The sequence below is a fragment of the Netta rufina genome (genome assembly GCF_964035555.1).
Source record: "Netta rufina genome assembly, chromosome: 6".
Classification (NCBI taxonomy): domain Eukaryota; kingdom Metazoa; phylum Chordata; class Aves; order Anseriformes; family Anatidae; genus Netta; species Netta rufina.
The window spans coordinates 2,841,546-2,863,418 of record NC_140129.1 but is presented as its reverse complement, the minus strand read 5'-3'; the positions used below and the strand labels follow the sequence as shown (position 1 = coordinate 2,863,418).

Here is a 21,873-nt window from a genome sequence, read left to right as displayed (position 1 = left end):
CCCTTCCAACTCAGGATATTCTATGATTCTATGATTATAACTACACTATAATATATTCAATGTTTTTCCATAACCACCTAGAAATACTTTAGTTTCCATTGTGACAATTCATGTTTGTCTTCACGCTTTCTTCATTCAAGATTAAAAAAAAAAAAAAACAAAAAAAAAACAAACAAAAAAAAAAAAAAACACATAAAATGCCACAAGCTTTAGAAGGAATAGGGAAATGAAATACAACTGCCATAAATGAGTTGCTGCTGTCAGACTTCATGTACTAGCACTGTTTACTGCAGCCTGTGATTCAACTTTACAGTAGCTTAAGCAAACAAGCATCAGAATATTTTCAAAGTTTCCACTGCTTTTCACATTCTACCAACAAGTTTTTGTAATTTCTTCTTTTTCATCGACACAAGTAATGATTTTGAATCTTGTATTCACAGTATGTGTTAATGAGTAAAGTTCCCAGACAGTTCTAAGAGATGTTTACAAAGGTTGTACATTATCTTTATTAATTGATCAATATATTTGCTTAGATTTCTGTTTCTTTCTGTAGACATATAACAACTATATTTAAGGGGTAAAAAAAAAAGACATAGCACTATTTTAGCAATCACTCAACAAACAGTTTAAATAGGACAGAAATCTCTTACATTATAAATATCACAAGTCCTGTCAAATCAAACTAAATCACTTGTCGGAAATAAAAAATATTTTTTTTTTAATCATTTTTTATTCAATATTAAGATGTTATTTACTGTTTGTACATTATAAACTGTTCATTTTTGATCTTTCAGGTGCTTGGTCAAGAAACACAAGGCTTTATTTATTTATTTTATCCTGACAGACTGACAGATGTAGAATAATCCGACCCTTTCCTGACATTTTTAAATTCATTGTATTTCTATTTTTCAGTTTATTTTTTCTTTATAATTTCTTCTTCTGAGAGAATATGATTTTTTACTTTAGTATAGTAAAAAACTTCTTAGATGAACTGAAGGTAACTGATTTTAAAAATTCTTTATAATTTCTGTATTTAACAAAAAAAAAAAGAATTTCACTTTCTGTATTAACTATTAAAAGTAATGAAATGAAAAGTGCTAGAAGTACCTTAAGATTGTCAGGAAGCTCTGAACGCCCAGCATAGCCAGGATTCATGGTAATGAAGACAGCACACGTAGGGTTCAGTTTCAATTCTGTTCCTTCAAATACTAATAAATCAGTTCCTGAATTAATGCCTATGGAGAAATAAAAAATAATGTAATTGTTGGAAACTTTTTGTTGCACCTTTATTCCTTTTTATATGTAAAGTAAAGTTATGGTTATCATAACAGTTTACCTCTTTGGATAGTAAAAATCTGCTGAGCAACAACTGAGAGTACTTCCAAATCAATCCTGTTGAATTCATCAAAACAAGCCCATGCTCCACAAGACAACAAGCCCTAGAACAGACAGACATAAGATTAATTTATTGGTGACCGTCTATTTTGGGCATACAAACACTGATCAAAGTGATTCTGTAATGAGAAGTTTTAACTTGCAAAGAAAGAACTCATATACATTAAGTTCTCAGACTCACTCCCAATAGCAATTGCTCCAAAAAGAATGATATTTAAAAAGTTAGTTTGCTCTCCCTCCCTCCCCACCCCACCCCCCCCCAAAAAAAAAAAAAAAAAAGTCTTGTATAAAGTAAAACCAAAATGCTAATTCTAGGCACTAGTTCAAAGTGCCTGTCAAATACATACAATTGCCACATTATACCTCTAGAGTCAATATTTTGCAGCTGAACAAGGGGGAAGACTTCACCTCTAAACAAGACTACAAAAAACTACTCTTTCTGTCTTTTTCTGTTCTTTTCTGTCTATGCTTGACAGTGTTTAAAGTGACAACAGGCAACATAAGGAATTCTGCAGGGCTAAAACCAACCATTTAATTTACAGTACAAACAAAAATGACAATCCTTTTACAACACATTACAGCACGACATGTTTTAAAGTGTAACTAAAGAGCAATTCTCTTTTCCTACAGCTCTGCTTAAGTTAAACATTTTTTTTTATACATCTTTTTTGAAATATGTTCCCCAAATATACTGTTTCTATAGCACAGATAGTCTTTAGACAGACGGCATCTTGTAATTTGTTAATGGTTATTCTAAAATTCCCATTTAAGATGAAGAATTTTGCTTTCATCATTTTAAATAAAAACTTTTAATTTCACTTTTTGGGTGATTTGCTGTCATGTTGAATTTTGAAGCCTCATTATATGGCTCCAGTGCCACCTCTGACAGAGAAGAGAAGAATGACAGTTAGGAAAGCATATTTTCTCTGTTTTTGCATCATTCCAGTCTAAAATAGGATAGTTTGGAATGGCACAGATGGTCATTCAAGATATCAAAATGGATATGCTTTATATAATATATGCTTTATATAATATAATGGCTCTCACCAGTTTAAAGATTAAATTAAATCCCAGGTCCCCTAAATTTGCAATCATTTACTAAAAAAATATTCATTTAAATGGCATCTATGTTGCCTATATTAAAGGAAATCACTTCAGGTGTATTCTTATGTAAAGTAAGAGCTATCTGCACAATGCTAACATTAAACGGGGGCCTGGAAGTTGGAAAAAAAATACATTTAGGTCTTAAGAGCACTTCAAGTGCCAAAGCAAACAAAGGGATTTAATATAACTGAGCATACAACCCTCAAAACTTATCCAAACCTTAAAAAATTTTCCTAATGCAAGGTAATCCAGTCCATCAGAACAATTGAAAACCACACACTGCTTAGCAACAGCCTTTGCTAAATCTTTCGTAGTTTCTGTTTTTCCAGTTCCAGCAGGACCTTCAGGGGCACCTCCAAGATGCAGGTGTAGTGCACCAAATAACGTTCTGAAAATAAAATAATAGAAAAAAAAAATGTACCAATTTTTATGCTATTTTTCTAGCTGCTCCAAATTTTACCAGAAACTCTTAAAAATTAGTTTCATGTCTGCATTTTCCTCCGATGGTACAATTTGCCTGCTCTTGGCAGCTGTATTCTACAAATATATAATGACATACCAAGTTTACTTGAAGTTCAAAATAGGACTTACTAAACTTACTAAGTAGAACCTTACTAAATTTACTAAATCTTTCACTTACTAAATTTGATCCTTTTGTAATTTATCACCAGTTATAGTATTACAAAAGATATATTTTATCACAAATTTAAATTAAAATATTCATACAGGACCAATTCTAATCAATGAAAAGAAACATATACTATTCTATTTATGCCTATTAGAATATCAAAAACATAATCCTGGAGTTCTATTCTAGTTCTATCTATTCTAGGATTAATTAAAATGGATCAACTAAATATATTCTTACTAATAGAGAACATTTAATAACATGTAGTTTTACCTGTAGCATCTGTCTGTAAGTGGAGTAATAACCAGCCTAGGTGTATTGCCTAGATACTCATATCCATACCTCAGTCCAGCATTGATCATCCTTGTTTGTAGATGTCCTTCCTATGAAACAAGACATTGATTATAGAGGTAAAATAAACAATTACAAAATAAACTAAAATTAAATAAAACACGACAATTCAACATTATTCCTCAAGCTCATGCATAGGTACAGTGTTATTAAAAAAAAAACAACTGGCCGACTACTCATTGCTTTGAGACAACTTCAGTGTGACCCAATTAAACAAAAATATTACCTTTTAATAGATACTAAAGTATCAACATGAAAGAGACTGTTTTTTCCACTGATTTTTATCTTAAAAAAGTATCGTACCAACCATATTGCAGAGTAAAACTGTCTTGTTTAGCTACTTAGAAAGATAATCAGCTTTCTAAAAAGTGAACAGAAGCAATCATGGCCAATAGCTGTAGTAATGTTCAATCTGATGACTCAGATATGGCAATACATATACATGTATTTTAATGTCATGTGCACTGTCTTCTGTATTATGGAAAATCTTGTCCTGATGAATACAAATATATTGTATCCTATCAGTATCCAGTATAAACATCATTATTTTTCCAAGAAGGGTAACACACAAATATAATAATATTGACAATAAGTCAGATTAAATGTTTAACTGTCATCTATATAACATTTTTTATTCTGCAGAATCAAAAAAAAATAAAAAAATATGGTCTTTGAGTGAACAACTTTTGCCTGTGATCTCCCCTGCAAACTCAGCAAATGCACTGAGACCCAGCAGTGATGAAAAACTAATTTTAATTAAAAACTGTTTGTGTTTGGCTATTGGCCATTTTAGTTAGCAATCCATAGAATTATCAGTTAGAGGTACTCTCTTATCAGCAGAAATTCTCATATTAGTGTAACTATTCTCTGTGTCAGCACGCAAGCAGAAATTGAAAAGCTGTGAACAGAAATTACCTTCTAATAGGATTGAGAGGTATCACTTACCTCCCAGTAGTATCTAAGCTGACTTAACCATTCAAAGTCACTCTCATCTTTGACTTTCTTGCTTACTAGAGATGCAAGAACATCCCTAGCATGAACATCAAGCACAACAAGTGCTTCTAATGTCACTCGATTCTGCTTAGACAGCTTTCCTCGCACCAAGGTGACAATGTCCTCAATCTGTCTATTATTCTGTTCCAGAAAATCCTCTAGTGCCTGGGAAAAAAAAAAAACAAACATAAATTAAAGTTAAGAGATTGCATGTCTAATCTGAAGCACAACTATTTTTTCTTATATTACTCTTATTTCTCCATATTAAAATGTTCCTTCATGCTATTATAATAGTACAATGCCTTTCATTCACTAGTATAGTTGAACTGTTTTTTTTGGCTTTGTTTCCTACTTTTACAGTACCATATGTAATACATCAACGATACATATTTGAAAACACAACAATATACATTTCTTTCTTCCTGGAACGCACGAATAAGTCCTTTGCTTTTTATAAATTTCACATTAAGAAAATGAAACTGAAAAAAATATATTAAAAAAATCATTTAAAATTATAGTTTTAAATAAATTCTATAAATTTATATTTAAAATATTTATAAATTATATTTATAGAATATGTTTATAAATTATAAAATTATATAAATTATATAAATTATAAAATTTTATAAGTTTTGTATATGTATGTTTTTTTTTAATATAAAAACAAATTTCATATTAAGAAAATGAAGAAAAAACCCACCTCTATGTTCTACAACAGTCAGAGAAAAATAACCTATCTATAATTCAAACAAGTTAACAAGATAATTTATTAAACAGGAAAGGCCCAATTAAGGATATCAATTGTACCAAGATAGTACTTAGAAGCTGTGAAGTGCCTTACTGAACTCATAAAAAGACATTGAAAAACACACTGGAGTTTGACAGTTAGAAATCCATATGTCTTATGCACTAAAGGGCAGACTCCTGTATCCACTGGAGGTCCACAGTGAGCTTGAATGTTCTGAATTTTTACAGAAAAGGTCCCAACACTATTTTGTTACTGCTCTTCTGCAGGAGCCAAAAATTAAATGCTGTGGTGAGATAGGACAGGTCACACAATGCCTTTATGAAAACGCATGCCAGAGGAATCTAGCTACTCCACTACAAGAGCAGCAGGACTAATAGAAGGGAGTATTATCTGTAAGAAACTGTCTACATATACTTTAATCCAGATAACTAACACTCAGTGATCTAACTTAAGGAGGCAGAAGCTTAGACTACGTGGAAATGGAGTTTGAGACGCTCTCAGCATTTACTAAACACTACTGTTTTTATCCATCTTAGTACTCTATTTGTTTTAATAAGAAACTTGAGTCTTTGATGTATCTGCAGCAGTTATCCGTTCAAAACATTTAACTAAAAAAAGTTTGAAAGGAGCGTGCATGTGCATAGATATGTGAATAAATATTTAATCTTAATGAGTGACTTTAAATGATATTGGCATCTTGTCCCAGAAAACACTGAAAAACTTCTGCTAGAAAAAAAGATGTTTGTTGCCGTGTGCACAGAGTATATTACCTTTGATGTTAACAAGAATGAGGTAGGATGCTATTTTTTTTTATTTTATTTTTTTTACCCAGGATAAAGCTGCAGATTCATGCAGAGTGCAGTATTTCTGTCCTCTCACATGGTCACTGATTGTCTGTCACATTTCTTATGCTTTAGTATAAAATAGAGGAATGATAAAGAGAAAAAATTGAAGGTTGTAAGACAGAGTGCTCCCTGTCATAGATTTCTGACATATTGTCAGGAGATGCAAATACCTTTCCACTCCTTCACTAAAGACACGCCCTTTTACCTTGCAGAAAAAAAGATTTTGGGGCTGGAGTCAGAGCGGTAGAATTCTCGCTATCTCAGGATTTGAGTAAAAGCTATAGATATGACAAGTTTCCCTGAATGTCCTGGTACAGAAAAAGCTTAATACAGACAGCACATGAGGCTTTGTCTAGACTCAGAATGACAGCTCAAGGATAGAACATCTCATGTCTCAGAATGGCTACATCCAAAAGGAAATATTAATTTCAAAATCTTCAAGAATCACTGTTTGGGCATATCTTTAAAGTAGCCATTCAAAAGATTAACCTCTTCATCCAAAGAGGTTATGACTAAAGGTCTAATTTATTATATTAATTTGACAAAATTTAAATTTAAAACATTCTTACCTTTTGGCCATTTCTAATAGACATCTCTACCTGCATTGTCCAGAAAGTTTGGGATACACAAAGAACTGTTTGTCCAGGCCACTCTCGTACCCAATGAATACGTGAAGTTTTTGGATAAGCTTCAACTGCATCCCCGATGACCTACATAGGAAAAAAGCACACTATAACCACATATAAAAACAGGTAATGTTCAGCTTTAGAACTAATTTAGGTTAGGTTGCAGTACTGAAAATCAAATAAATCAGCCTCAAATTTGACTCTGTAAAACTGAAATCCTGCAAGCAAATCTCTTAACAAAGCTTAAAAAAAAAAAAAAAAAAAAAAAAATGTCATAATATGAATTAAATGATCACACAAAGTTTCTGAGAACTAATTTCACAACATATTCTAATATGAATTATGCCATTGGCAACTTAAAATTTTCTAGCTCCATCTACAATGAAACTAGAAAACAAGTACTAATACAATTTAATTAGAACTAACACCAAACAGAAAGTTTTTTTTTTTTTTAAATCTATTAAATCTACCAAAAACTCAAAGCTTTTAACTTTACAGTTCATATTATTTAATTTTATATCTAACTTCAAGTATATTTTCTGATAACAGAATGATGAATCTCATTCTAGAGCTGCTCAGGAATAATCCCAATGAAACCAAAATTTGAAAAATGTGGGGGTTTTTTGTTTTGTTTTGTTTGTGTGTGTGGTTTCTTTCCTGCCATTAACAAAACCCCAGTAAGAATAAAGTTTTATTATCAGCAATAGCATCAATAAATTTACACGTCTCCTCAGAGAGTCAGTGTAAAACTACCTTGATGAAAATCTGTCATTTGTCTTGGTCTTCCAAGCCTTTTTTCTTTTAACAATCTATACACGTAATAGGATGAATAACACATGAGAGAAAAATGTATCTGTATTGACACTAAAACTAAGTAAATGTTATATGTTTCAGATTATTATTAAAGTTCTGTAGTCAAGGGTGAATACAGATACATGGTGCTTAACCATTTCTAATTTCTATAGCTCAGTTTGCCCATGTCTGATATGCATCAAATATGTACTGATATGTCATTGCTATAATTAATCTGTTGTACTGTAAAACGGTGTTAGGGAAAGTGCATGTGTTTAATTACCTCTCCTGACATTGAAAAAGACTGCAAAAAATGACAGAGCTAAATATATGATATGATGATGAGACACCATGAGGACTAGAACAATACAAACTCAACGTAGTTGAGTAATAGTTGATATGTAATCATGGTGATTTTCTACCCTTAGAAAATACTACGCTTAAATTCAACAGACTTATTTGCTTAACTTCAAGCATGTGTTTCCACAGACTTTACCACTCATTCTCCTGTCACAATGAAAAAATATCATAGAATCATATAGGTTGGAAAAGACCCTTAAGATCATCAAGTTCAACCCTCCCTCTAACTGCCAAGTCTACCTCTAAACCATGCCTTTAAGTTCTATAGCCACATGTTTCTTAAATACCCCTAGGGATGGCAACTCCTCCACTGCCCTGGGTAGCCCATTCCAATGCCTAACCACCCTTTACATGAAGAAATTCTTTTTGATATCCAATCTAAACCTTCCCTGGCACAATTTCAGAACATTTCCTTGTGTCTTTCTGTCTTCAGCCAGCTACACTCCAATCATCTGACTGCTTTTGCTATGCTTTGGAGAACAAAAATAAAGTTAGGACTTCTTACCTTGTGGATAGAATTCAGCATAGTTGCCTCCAGTTCAACCAGCCATTTTTCAACTTGACCTCTGGCTTCAGATGTTGAGATTGTCTGCGTGAGTTCCACAGTCTCTCCTTCACTACTTTTAATGTGTGTAATATCTAGTACATCAGTAAACTCTACTCTTGCAATTCCTTCAAAACACTTTTTCAGGTGAGGTTGTACTCTAGAAAACAAAAGGAGTAGTATTAGACAGCTTCTGACATTTTTTTCCTTGCCAATCTTACAAAATAAGATATGACTTAAAAAAAAAAAAGTCTATCATAACATCTAACCAAGTACAAGCTTAATACCATGGCTGTCAGGAAAAAAAAAAAATTAAAAAATGAATATAAGCCTCTGTATACACACATCATGAGTCACAAATGCATCTATTGAATATTACAGTACCGGGTAGGATCTTTGGTCTCTGAAAGAATCTCAAGGAGTTCATCATTGGATAAGAAAAAGAATCTGGGAAAAAACAACCGTTTCTTCTCTAGGTATTCATTAAGTCCCTTGAGAATGACTTCCAGAAGTTCATTGCACTTTCTCAGTTTTCCCAACATGTTGTCTATTGTTACTACTGTCAGCACATGTTTGTCCTGGAAAAGAAATTATTCCAGATAAAATGTTAATGCCTTCTCAAGTAATTCACCACACAGCACTTCAGGAAACATCTTGAGCAGAAATATTTTTTATTTTAAACTCTGCTTTACTCAAACTATTGACAGGGTCACAATTTACTAACCTTCACTGTCTGGCTTGACTGGGAAAGTAGTTACGTTAAGTGTAACAAATTATACTTTAACTTTTTTTTTTTTTTTTTTTTTTTTTTTTTACTATAGCACCTGAATAACACAAAGATATACCACTGGATAAACACTGAGTTTCATGTATTTATACACGTGAAGATGACAAAATACAGATCTTTGCTAGTGCTTTTCAAATTAACCTCTCAATTGAAAAGATCGTAAATGCTTAGAAAAGCTACTGATTGAGTTGAAAGTTATCTAAATTAATACAAAAGCAAAAAGAGGTTTGTTTTTGTTTTTGTTTTTGTTTTTGTTTCAAAAGATGTAAAGATTGCCAGGCTAAGAAGCCTGAAAGACATGCACTTGTCTGAACATCAAGTTCTAGCAGATAATACACTTTATGACCGATTTATAGCCTAATCAGCAGTATATTTTTTAATCTTTCTTACCAAGTATGGGATTTTGGTAGCAAAATGAGAGAGACATTGCAAAGTAGAAAATTATGCAAATTTATGACCGGGGAAGTCTAACCAAGAAAATGCTTATACTTAGTTCTAGTGTGGGCTTGGGTTCATGTATGACTGAATTTATTCTAGTTTGGTTCTAGTTCAGGCCCATACTGGTATATCAGTATAGTATAATATATATATTATTATATAATTAATAATACTATAATTATATTATAATATAGCATCATATTTAAGGCCTGAAGGAGAGCTACCAGGGTGAGACACCCCAAATGGGGGTGGACTCCCTGCCCTGTTGCAGTCAAGCAGAGGGAGGGGACCTGGGAGTTGAGGAGGAATGGAGACAGGTCCCTGCTCGACCTTGCAAGCAATGCCCCCCCCCCACCGGCCCCACCTTCCCAGGTGCCCTTACATAACAGATTTGACGCCCTGGAGCTTGAGAGACCCATGGGTGAGGTTGAGGTGCAAAGTGTACCCAGGAGGATGCCTAGGGCGATGAAGTCGACTCCACGCCTCAAGACTGCCTCCACCAAGATAGATAGGGTCAGGGACTTTGCCAGAAAGCTTCCCAACCTGGTTTGCCCGTCTGATTATTATCCTCTTTTGATAGTCCAGGCTGGCAGTGATAATATTGAAGAGAGAAGCCTGAAGGCTATCAAACCGGACTTTAGGGGACTGGGGCGGTTAGTGGATGGAGTGGGAGTACAGATGGTGTTTTCGTCCATCCCTACAGTGGCAGGGAGAGGTACAGAGAGGACACGGAAAGCCCACCTGATAAACACGTGGCTCAGAGGCTGGTGCCAACACAGAAATTTTGGGTTTTTTGACCATGGGGCGCTTTACTTGGCACCCGCTCTGATGGCTGCAGACAGGTCCCACCTATCTCTATGGGGAAAACGGAAAAAGAAGACTGGCCTGGCTCAACAAAGAGTTGTGGCTTGAGCTTAGGAAAAAAAAGGGGATTTATAACCTTTGGAAAAGAGGGCAGGCCACTCAGAAGGATTATAAGGATGTTGCAAGGCTGTACAGGGACAAAATTAGAAAGGCCAAAACTCATCTGGAGCTCAAACTGGCTACTGCCATTAAAGATAATAAAAAATGTTTTTATAAATACATCAACACAAAATGGAGGACTAAGGAGAATCTCCATCCCTTACTGGATGCAGGGGGAAACTTAGTTACAAGAGATGAGCCTCAGTCTTTAGCGGCAAGAGCAGTTGTTCTCTGGATAGCTAGTACCCTGAGCTGGTACTCTGGATACCTAGTACCCTGAGCTGGTGACGGGAAGGGGATGGGGAGTAGAATGTGGCCCTCACTATCCACAAGGAAATGGCTGGCGACCTGCTACAGCACTTGGATGTACGCAAGTCAATGGCCGGATAGGATCCACCCAAGGACACTGAAAGAACTGGCAGAACAGCTGGCCAAGCCACTTTCCATCATTTATCAGCGCTCCTGGCTATCAAGGGAGGTCCCAGTCGACTGACAGCTAGCAAACGTGACGCCCACCTACAAGAAGGGCCAGAGGGTAGACCTGGGGAAATAGAGGCCCGTCAGTTTGACCTCAATGCCAGGGAAGCTCATGGAGCAGATTATCTTGAGTGTCATCACGTGACACTCGCAGGGCAAGTAGGCAATCAGGCCCAGTCAGCATGGGTTTATGAAAGGCTTGACGAACCTGATCTCCTTCTATGATAAAGAGACACGCTGGGTGGATGAGGGAAATGCTGTGGATGTGGTCTACCTTGACTTCAGTAAGGCTTTTAACACCGTTCCCCACGGCATTCTCCTCAAGAAACTGGCTGCTCTTGGCTTGGACTGGCGTATGCTTTGTTGGGTTAGAAACTGGCTGGATAGCCGGGCCCAAAGAGTTGTGGTGAATGGAGTTAAATCCTGCTGGAGGCCGGTCACTAGTGGCATTCCCCAGGGTTCAGTACTGGGGCCAGTCCTCTTTACTATCTTTATCGATGAGGGAATCGAGTGCACCCTCAGTAAGTTTGCAGATGACACCAAGTTAGGTGTGTGTGTCGATCTGCTCGAGGGCAGGAAGGCTCTGCAGGAGGATCTGGATAGGCTGCACCCATGGGCTGAGGCCAACTGCATGAAGTTCAGCAAGGCCAAGTGCCAGGTCCTGCACCTGGGGCGCAATAACCCCAAGCAGAGCTACAGGCTGGGAGAGAAGTGGTTGGAAAGCTGCCAGGCAGAGAAGGACCTGGGAGTATTGGTTGATAGGCGGCTGAATATGAGCCAGCAGTGTGCTCAGGTGGCCAAGAAGGACAACAGCATCCTGGCTTGTATAAGAAGCTTGTGACCAGCAGGGCTAGGGAAGTGATTGTCCCACTGTACTCGGCTCTGGTGAGGCCGCACCTTGAGTACTGTGTTCAGTTTTAGGCCCCTCACTAGAATAAGGAGATGGAGGTGCTCGAGAGAGTCCAGAGAAGGGCAATGAAGCTGGTGAGGGGTCTGGAGAACAAGGCTTATGAGGAGCGGCTGAGGGAGCTGGGGTTGTTCAGCCTGGAGAAGAGGCTCAGGGGCAATCTTATTGCTCTCTACAGATACCTTAAAGGAGGCTGTAGCGAGGTGGGGGTTGGTCTGTTCTCCCACGTGCCTAGTGACAGGATGAGAGGGAATGGGCTAAAGTTGCACCAGGGGAGTTTTAGATTGGATATTAGAAAGAACTTCTTTACTGAGAAGGTTGTTAGGGATTGGGATGGGCTGCCCAGGGAAGTGGTGGAGTCACCATCCCTGGAGGTCTTTAAAAGACATTTAGATGTAGAGCTTAGGGATATAGTTTAGTGGAGGACTGGTTAGTGTAAGGTCAGAGGTCAGACTAGGTTGGAAGAGACCTGCAAGATCACCTAGACAATTCTGTGATTCACTGACTTGCTAACTATGAATTGATTCTAACTTGCTCATGGTACAATACATGTTGTTCTACGAAGTACAGAGGAGTGATTAATCCCAATCCCCTGCTAAGAAAAAAACAAAACAAAAACACTGCTATATATATATACATAACCAAACAATGAGAAACACCAGAGAGATGAGTAGTGACAATTTCAAACTAATCTATTTTTGAGGACTTGTAAGAATTCCTACAGTAGCAACACAGAACACAGCAGCAATGCATAAAATCAAAGATGTAGCAAGACTATTTCCACGAGGAAGTTTTGTCAGAGCCCATTACAAATACAGAATGCCTCACTGAAAAAAGTCCCTGATAGGGTTTGCAGAACAACACAGTATCACTGAGCAGAAACTTGGTGACTCATGTTGCAACGGACAGATGAGGAGAGACAAGCTATAATGTTGTGCAAAGCTCAAAAGGTATCCATGACAAATAAATCCCTCTTAGGGTGACAATGCAGATTTGGCCTAGTAACCTGACTGCTGTTCAGCTTCAGTTTGGAGAATTCAGAAATAAATTCCAAGTTTGGTTTCAGTTCAAAAACGTTTTTAAATGATTTGCAATTTGCATTCAGCTTTGGTTCAACTCCTTGCTCATAATACACATATACTTCTAAATTAGTAAATAAACAAACACATAATTTTATGTTTATCTAATTAATCTTCATGGAGGTGTACCTTTGTAACACAATCAGTGTTCTTTTGTACATAAAATACATTTACCTTCTGTTACTTGCCTCTTGCAACATACTAAACCAGAACAAACTAAATAAGTACTTACTCTTTTCATCTATACATAGATAATTAAGCTGTCAGCACACAAATACAATTAGTCATTTGTTTTATAAAACACTTTGTAATTCATAAGCAGCACATAACTATATGTTGCCAACAGAAAGAGGTTTTGTTCCCTTTCTTAGAATGTTTATAATCAGCAAATCGTAAAAGCACAACTGATTGAGCTAATCAAAGCCATTTTACCAGTGTTATAAATGGATTCTTCCTGCTTGGTTATCATTTCCTATGAGAAAAAGATGAGTAGGGAGGAAATAAAAATAAAATATATATATATATATAAAAACATAGATTTCCAGTTTATGGTTCTGCTAAGACACAGAGGGAAAAAAAAATAATGTTGTAACTCTCATTCAATCTCATCAGTATCAGTTGTTGTACGAATTTGAGGAAAAACCTGTACGAGGAAAACAGTATAAATTAAGTGTATGAAAACAGTTTGGATAGCCTAAAAGACCATCGCTATCTCCAGTTTCTAAACAGGAGATAATTTTTAAGATATCACAGGTTGCAGCCTTGAATTTTTTTTCTTGGAATTTTTTTTCCTTTCTTCCTCAAAAAAATAGAAACGCTTCCATATTCTAGGGTAGGTTTGATGTTTTTGTTTTATTTTACTTTATGACAAATGAAAAATAAGTCACTAAATAATTTAGTCCTTATGAATATGTTTTACTTAAATTAGGTATTTAAAATGAATGAATAATATATGATTATTCAAATTGGTGATGAAAAGCTAAGCAAATAAAAGGAGCATTCCTTTCACAGCAATTTTATAATACAACGGCATATAAATGTAAAAAAATCATGAACAGTCTCAAGTTACCATTATGCTTTAAGAAAGACCATTCATATTGACTGGAGAAGAGTTTTCTTTTAAGCTCTAAGGAAACATTGCATTTGTGGAAACAGAGTGCCATCTTCTGGAAAATAAGGTCAAGTTGCTTAGTGCAAATAAACTTAGATTGTTAGACTATTATTCTGGCATTTACGCTTTCCTGTACAAGCAAAAGCTGATTCTGTTTTCTGCCAGATATGATACATCACATTCAAAAAATAATTCAAATTTGATTAGAACTGAATATCTAAATTAGAAGATTTTCTTAAGATAGATCATTCATCAGATACAATGTTTAGAAATATAATAAATACAATTCTGAAATTCTTGCCCTTTTTTATTTTTACTTGGTTCTTAACCCAGAGCAAATACTTCTGATTTCACAATAGCTTGATGGAATAAATTTCTGATTTTTCTTCTAAATCAGAAGAGGGAAAAGGAGAGAAAGACCATGAGGGATGGGGTTGGGGAGAGAAAGAGTGCACGTGAGTAACAGAAGAGAAGGTGAGGGAGAGGAAGGCAGAGAAGGGGAAAAGAGAGAGAGAGACAAGAGGGTGGAGGAGAGAGACGCAAGGGCAAAAGGGAGAAAGACAGGCAGGGAGAGAGAGAACATGAAGAAGATCAGAGAGAAGAGAGAGAAAAAGGCAGGGAGGAAGGATACAAAAGGCATACAGACTGAAAAATAACACTAAGTGATAGAGGAGAATTGCCAGGAAATAAAACAAATGGTTCCTTTATATATTACATTATGAATTTTTACACCAAAAACACATCTGCAATCTGAAAAAACTTCAGACCAAAATCTTTTTGAGTGACTGCTTCAGCATTTCTCCTAATAATATAAAGGATCTCTGAAGGTTCTGCAAAAGTGTGAGAGTTAAAAATGTAATTTTTCAGTTTTTCCTTCAAACAATAAACTTATGCCCTGCCCTGGGCCTCAAACCAGCAGACCTCAGAGATCTTTTCAAGTTTGTTGAACTGTTTAGTAAGCCCAGTTAAAAATAAAAATGCACCATCCTAATAGAAATGTCCATATTCAGGAGCTTAGATTGTATGTAGAATCACAGAATCACAGAATTTCTAGGTTGGAAGAGACCTCAAGATCATCGAGTCCAACCTCTGACCTAACGCTAGCAGTCCCCACTAAACCATATCCCTAAGCTCTACATCTAAATGTCTTTTAAAGACTTCCAGGGATGGTGACTCCACCACTTCCCTGGGCAGCCTGTTCCAATGCCTCACAACCCTTTCAGTAAAGAAGTTCTTCCTAACATCTAACCTAAAACTCCCCTGGCTCAACTTAAGCCCATTCCCCCTCGTCCTGTCACCAGGCACGTGGGAGAACAGACCAACCCCCACCTCGCTACGGCCTCCCTTGAGGTACCTAAAAAGAGCGATAAGGTCACCCCTGAGCCTCCTCTTCTCCAGGCTGAACAAGCCCAGCTCCCTCAGCCGCTCCTCGTAGGACTTGTTCTCCAGGCCCCTCACCAGCTTTGTCGCCCTTCTCTGCACCCGCTCAAGCACCTCCATGTCCTTCTTGTAGCGAGGGGCCCAAAACTGAGCACAGTACTCGAGGTGCGGCCTCACCAGAGCTGAGTACAGGGGGACGATCACCTCCCTAGCCCTGCTGGTCACACCGTTCCTGATACAAGCCAGGATGCCGTTGGCCTTCTTGGCCACCTGAGCACACTGCTGGCTCATATTCAGCCGACTATCCACCATCACTCCCAGGTCCTTCTCTGCCTGGCAGCTCTCCAACCATTCCTCTCCCAGCCTGTAGCTCTGCTTGGGGTTATTGCGCCCCAGGTGCAGGACCTGGCACTTGGCCTTGTTGAACTTCATGCAGTTGACCTCAGCCCATCGGTGCAGCCTATCCAGATCCTCCTGCAGAGCTTTCCTACCCTCGAGCAGATCGACACACACACCTAAGTTGGTGTTGTCTGCAAACTTACTGAGGGTGCACTCGATGCCCTCGTCCAGACCATTGATGAAGATATTAAAGAGGACCGGCCCCAGCACCGAGCCCTGGGGGACGCCACTAGTGACTGGCCTCCAACTGGACTTGGCTCCATTCACCACGACTCTTTGGGCCCGGCTATCCAGCCAGTTTCTAACCCAACAAAGCATACGCCAGTCCAAGCCAAGAGCAGCCAGTTTCTTGAGGAGAATGCCGTGGGGAACGGTGTTAAAAGCCTTACTGAAGTCAAGGTAGACCACATCCACAGCCTTTCCCTCATCCACCCTGCGTGTCACTTTATCATAGAAGGAGATCAGGTTCGTCAAGCAGGATCTGCCTCTTCCAGTTCTTGCCTCTTTCCTTCCTAGTACCACCTCTTTGCTAGATGCTATTGCCCTCTTAGCAAAGTCAGCAGAAGAAATCATACAAGTATTCTTCATCCAGCTAGCCTGGCAAATGCAGCCAATCTAACCTGGCCCTAGGCTAGGTTTCTAACAAAGAGCATTCATGCAATCTCAATTGATCCTAGTAAACATGATAACTTCCAGAAAGGATCAAATAACACACAGATTGGCAAGATCAGAATATTTTGAATTGGCAGACAAGTGTAGTGATTATGTCCAACAACTGCCTTATGTATTCATTCTTAACAGATCATACTAGCATTTTTGAAGGAAGTTGAACATTGTTGGTTTAAAGTTACAGAGATGTCTCTACCATTCTATATGCAAACAACATTGTTTCAAAAGAACAGCTAGTGTAAAATTTAATTGATTCATCAGTGAAGATCATGTCACTTGACCTACAGTGCCACGACCACCTTTGCTATGTTACTGTGTTTTGTATGTGCTTAATTTTAGTCCCTAGTATGGAACATGGCTTGAGAGATGAGGCTGGAAGAGATGAAATTCTTCAGCTTGCTTAAAAGGAAGTTAAAGTAGAATTTAACTGTAACCAGCAACTACCTGAACCACAATCAAAAATAAACAAATAAATAAATAAATGAAATATACAAATAAAGAACAGATCCAATTTCTTTTCACTGACAGTTAGGCAACAGGAGACACCAAGTACAAATGTTTCCTTGGGACATTCAGCTTGCATATTGAGAAAAAATTATTTTCTAGGAAGGTAGCACATTGCTAAAATTTCTGGAGATAACCTCCAAGGAACCCCTGTCCTTGGAGGTTCTCAAAACTTGGCTAAATAAAGCTGTGGCTGACCTGATCTAGTGTTAGCAAAAGTTCTGCCTTAAACAAGAAGTTAGACTAGCTGAACTCCAGTGGTCTCTCCCAATTAATGTTTCTATAATTCTGTGTGAAACAGTTCTACAAAATAATTTTAAAAGGAATCTAAGAAAGGGGGCTAAAACAGAAAAGATTATTGTGCTATCAGAAGCAATTTTCTAGTATACAGTACTAATTCACTCTGTATCTTTAAGACAATGGCACTTACCTGAAAAGTTGATTTCATTAAGTCTTTCCATGTTTTAAACACAGTAGTGAATTGCCTACTTTCCTCAGGCATCTGAGCCATGATGTCTGGAGAACTGAAAATTGGCTCCAAATAAAGCCAAGTAGCTTGAACCTTCAGCCATTCGTCCAGGATCTCCTGTACCAACAGCAGCTTTCCTTCCCATTCCCTGTAAAACAGTATTAGTTCAAACGCATGAATTGATGCTTCCAGTGTAACATTTCTCTCACACTGCTAAGACTTTTTTGGCAAGCTGTATATTCAGGAGCAAGTGTAACAGGCAGAAAGTTTTAAGATTTCAATGGAATACTGCATATTCATCTAGCCTGTTACGTAGATTTCCTGCATAACAACATCCACACTCATTACTGGAACTGGATCGCCTGTTTTTGTTTGAACTACCTTTTTTAAAGGTTGACTGTAGGATTACACAAACTAGGTTATTCTAAAAAAAAGACCAACAGTATCAGTGAATAAACATAGTGCGTGCTTCAGTGTGTAGTAATATCTGGACAAATTTACTTCAATTCATAGACATTAAGTATGCGATCTGGTTGTTGGCATATGCCAATCACCAGATTACTATGTCTAAATGTTTGCTAGGTTAGACGGGCTGAAATGGCAGAAGAAAGCCATGAAAGTAATGTGAACTATTAAATCAAAAATAAGTAGATATTATCCTAAGAAGACATTTGTTTTTAATTAAAGATTTCAAGTAACAGATAGTCCAAGTGTTAATTTGAGCCACTTAAACCATTACATTTTATTTCTAACTTCAACTTCCAAATGTGAATGTTAAATAAACCTGTTGATAGATCAGATACTCAACATTAAAATTTGATATCTATTCAATCTTCAGTCCTTTAGTCTATCATTTTTCTGAGTCTCCTCAGTTCTTCTGAGTTCTTCATCATTAAAAATCATTAACACCATCCTTTCACTATCTCAACAGCATCACAGATGTGTTATCATTTCCCTAATGTCGCTGGTATTCCTAACTCACATACACAATCAATTTGAAAATAAATAAGTAAATAAATACATTGTCCTATAACAGGTACGTATATTTTTCCTTCCTGTATAGAAACTATGCATCATTTTGCAACTCTCATTCCACTCGAAAGTGCAGATAGAAATATTATTAAAAGTGAATACTGTTAACATATATAGTGTATAAAAGAACTATGAGAATGATTTTCTCAACACAACCCTTATACATGGGCTGCACTGAATTCTGTAAAATGAAACCCATGAAAACATGCTTAACTTCTTCATTCACTCATTTACCCACCACAGATTCTAACCAACAGACAGCTTTTCTTACATATACCTTCTTCTTTACCCAGTCCCTCTTTCATCTTCTATTTATTGGCATTAATACATCATTTCTGATTATCTCTTTTGTACCAAAAGGCAGAGAAAAATTCAGCTTTCAAAGAGGAAAATTAGCCAGGTTAATTTGTTTACACCTAAGATAAACAAAAATGAAGACAAGGAATTTGGGAACCTCTCTGGCAGGAATCCAGAATTCTACATGCTTTGTAGGGCTATATAGAAAGCAACCATTGGGTAACCACCTAGATCTCAAAAACTAAAGTACTTTTAAGACTTAGTACTTAAGTACTTACTAAGAGCCTTGACAAATGCTGTCAGTTGATAAAGCAAACAAAAACCCTTAAGTGAAACTACTGTGGTGTAGTTATTCTTTTGCTAAAAATAATAATAGATAAAAACTACTATTTTACATTAATAAAGAAGGAACATTTATACTATAGTGCAGTAGTAGTTAGAGAATTAATACTTACTGGAATGTACAAATATGTACATTTAAGTATGTGTTCATATTTATTGAATATGTGCTGAAATCTGAGATAGCTTTTTTGCATGCTAATGGAGTTTGAAGGTGCTTATACAGCTAGATAATTATAGCCAAACTTTCTATGAAATATTTTTATTTTTCCACAATTTGACTATGTCTGGGGAATTTAAGAAGCAAGTAAAGGATTTACTGAGGAGAGAAAAACTCGAATTAAAACCTGTGCTAAACAATGAAAGTATAAATTTTTTAACATGTAAAGATGTTTTGGACTGTATTTTTCTGCATTAGAATAAATAATATCTTTTACTGCTTTCCTGGATTTGTCTTTTTTCTGCCTCTCCCTTACAAAAAGGCTAACATTTTTAATTAGCATTTGTAACGAACAGATAAAAGATTTTGTAGCTTTAAAAACTATGTATAAAGGCACGTACAAAGGTTAATCTATATTTTCTTAGTTCACAGTCTTTCATTCTATAACTCAAATATATATTGTGAGGTTAAACAAAGGTAATAATATATATCTGGAACCTTCATTACCAGAGCATGTTAGCTGTTTTGCAGCTTCTCCAATACATTATCACTTTTCCATATAATTAAAAATAAAAATGTTCTTTAAAAGGCAATTAATGTTTTTTTCTGACATGTACAAAATACTTAGTCCTGTAAAATGAGAATAATTTACTGCTTAAGTAGGAGCGACAAAAACATTTGAAGGCCCAATGCTTTAGATTAACCAGAAAATATCATTTCTTATTTAGTAAAATCACTTGGTGACTCTCTATTGGAGAGAAAAAATATTACCTTATTCTTTTTTCACAATGCTTAATGAATGGAGAACCTCTCATGGTCTGAGTTTTGACAATGTGATCATCCAATAACATCTGAATATCATCTACAGATGACAAAATATGGGTTCCTGTTTCTCTGTAGGCAAGAAAAGTGAACTCCATTTGATCCCATTCAGAAATCATTTTTGTTAAAGCTTTCTCAAGTGAATATTCTTTGCTGGCTGTTTCACTGATGGTCTCAAACTTTTCTAGGAATGGTTCAAGGTGTAAATTAATGTATGACAACAGATTTGAGTCTTCAGAAGGAGACAGAGGTAAACCAGCAATTTTTGACATCTCTTCCCAGTGCCTTTCTTGCAAACCAGGATTGCAAATCACCTGGATTAGAGGAATATGGCTTTTGAATTCCTCTACTTTTGATTTAACCTGTTGGGTTATTGCAAGTGCATTTGGAGAATTGTGGAAGCCTTTTTCTAGTTTATACAGTCCATGCCAGTAGTTTCCTACATCTACCTCTACGTTGTCTGGATTCACTTCTGTAAATGATCCCTCTATCCAGTTTTTGTGTTTTCTGTTGAATTCAACAGTCATATCATAAAGACGAAGATACGGAACAAGAGCATTCCGTATTGTTTTATGCTGAGGGTACTGCGATACTGGCCATCCAAAGGCATCTTCTTCCGCATTGAACTGTTCAATCTGTTGGGAGATAATTGAGGTGTGAAATATAAGCCAAGCTATCTGTGATCTCAAGTCCTTACCACAGGGATTAGAGAGGTTTTCTAGTGTCATCAACAAGCACCAGACCGAGTTTCAAGTTACTAAAACAGTCCATTATTTAACTGCTGCTATTGACTGCAGTTAAAGCAATCTTTAACACTGACAGCTCAACATTCATGTTAGTCAATAGAGGAGTACAGCTAGAAGTTTAAAATAGTATCTGGCATTCCTCTAAAATTTGCATTAGCATGGATTAAGTAACAGAGAAGAAGAAACAATAAGCATAAGGAATTGTACTTCGCAGAACATAAAATTAGAATTTCTGTATAAATCTACATGAACTTAATCTACTCTTTCACTATGTGAAACACTACTGCATTAACTCAAGATCACAAAGCAACAATTTATTTTGCTCAGTAAATTTGCTGTTTAAATCACAAATCATGCAAAAATATTTCATAACTGAATTAGGAATTACTGCATTATTAAGCTGTTTGCTCTGATAACACAAATATACAATTTATACTATTAGACTAGTTCAGACTATAATCTGTACCTTATCAGCAGCAAGATCCAACTTTGTATTTAATGCTTGAGCTTTCTTCAAATATTTGTTGACTTCTTGAACATCTCCAAACGTGTTAAATTCTTCAACCTGCTTAGAGTAGCTTTTCAGTTCCTCAACAAATTGTTCACGGCGTATCTAAACATCAAAGTTATTATGAAGAAAATCACAATAAATTTAACCTTCTGTAAAAAGGAGGAATAACAATTCTGATTTGCTATATATCATATACAGCCAGCATACTAATAATAGAAAGATAAATTCAGATCCCTAGTATATCAGGAATTAAAATACAATAATAGGATTAGATTAATCAAATGACAAATGAAGCTAAACATTTTCACAAGACAGAGATATGTCTCTTGTCTCAAAGCCACACAATTCAAGGAGAGCTTTTTCCTCATACATACCACTTCACAACATGCATTTCACA

The 21,873-nt window shown here is 36.3% G+C and overlaps 1 protein-coding gene across 1 annotated transcript in view; it reads right to left on the bottom strand.

The window, feature by feature from the left end:
• The window catches only part of DNAH7 (dynein axonemal heavy chain 7), a gene marked incomplete at both ends in the record, with an annotated part of 109,016 nt that overhangs the window by 65,600 nt on the left and 21,543 nt on the right, over window positions 1-21,873 (bottom strand). The window contains 11 exons of the mRNA XM_084289395.1: window positions 1,108-1,235; window positions 1,337-1,439; window positions 2,719-2,887; window positions 3,401-3,510; window positions 4,424-4,636; window positions 6,634-6,774; window positions 8,348-8,546; window positions 8,771-8,964; window positions 17,531-17,717; window positions 20,169-20,854; window positions 21,432-21,578. Of these exons, the coding sequence (XP_084145521.1) occupies window positions 1,108-1,235; window positions 1,337-1,439; window positions 2,719-2,887; window positions 3,401-3,510; window positions 4,424-4,636; window positions 6,634-6,774; window positions 8,348-8,546; window positions 8,771-8,964; window positions 17,531-17,717; window positions 20,169-20,854; window positions 21,432-21,578 (2,277 nt within the window). The remainder of the gene's footprint in view (window positions 1-1,107; window positions 1,236-1,336; window positions 1,440-2,718; window positions 2,888-3,400; window positions 3,511-4,423; window positions 4,637-6,633; window positions 6,775-8,347; window positions 8,547-8,770; window positions 8,965-17,530; window positions 17,718-20,168; window positions 20,855-21,431; window positions 21,579-21,873) is intronic.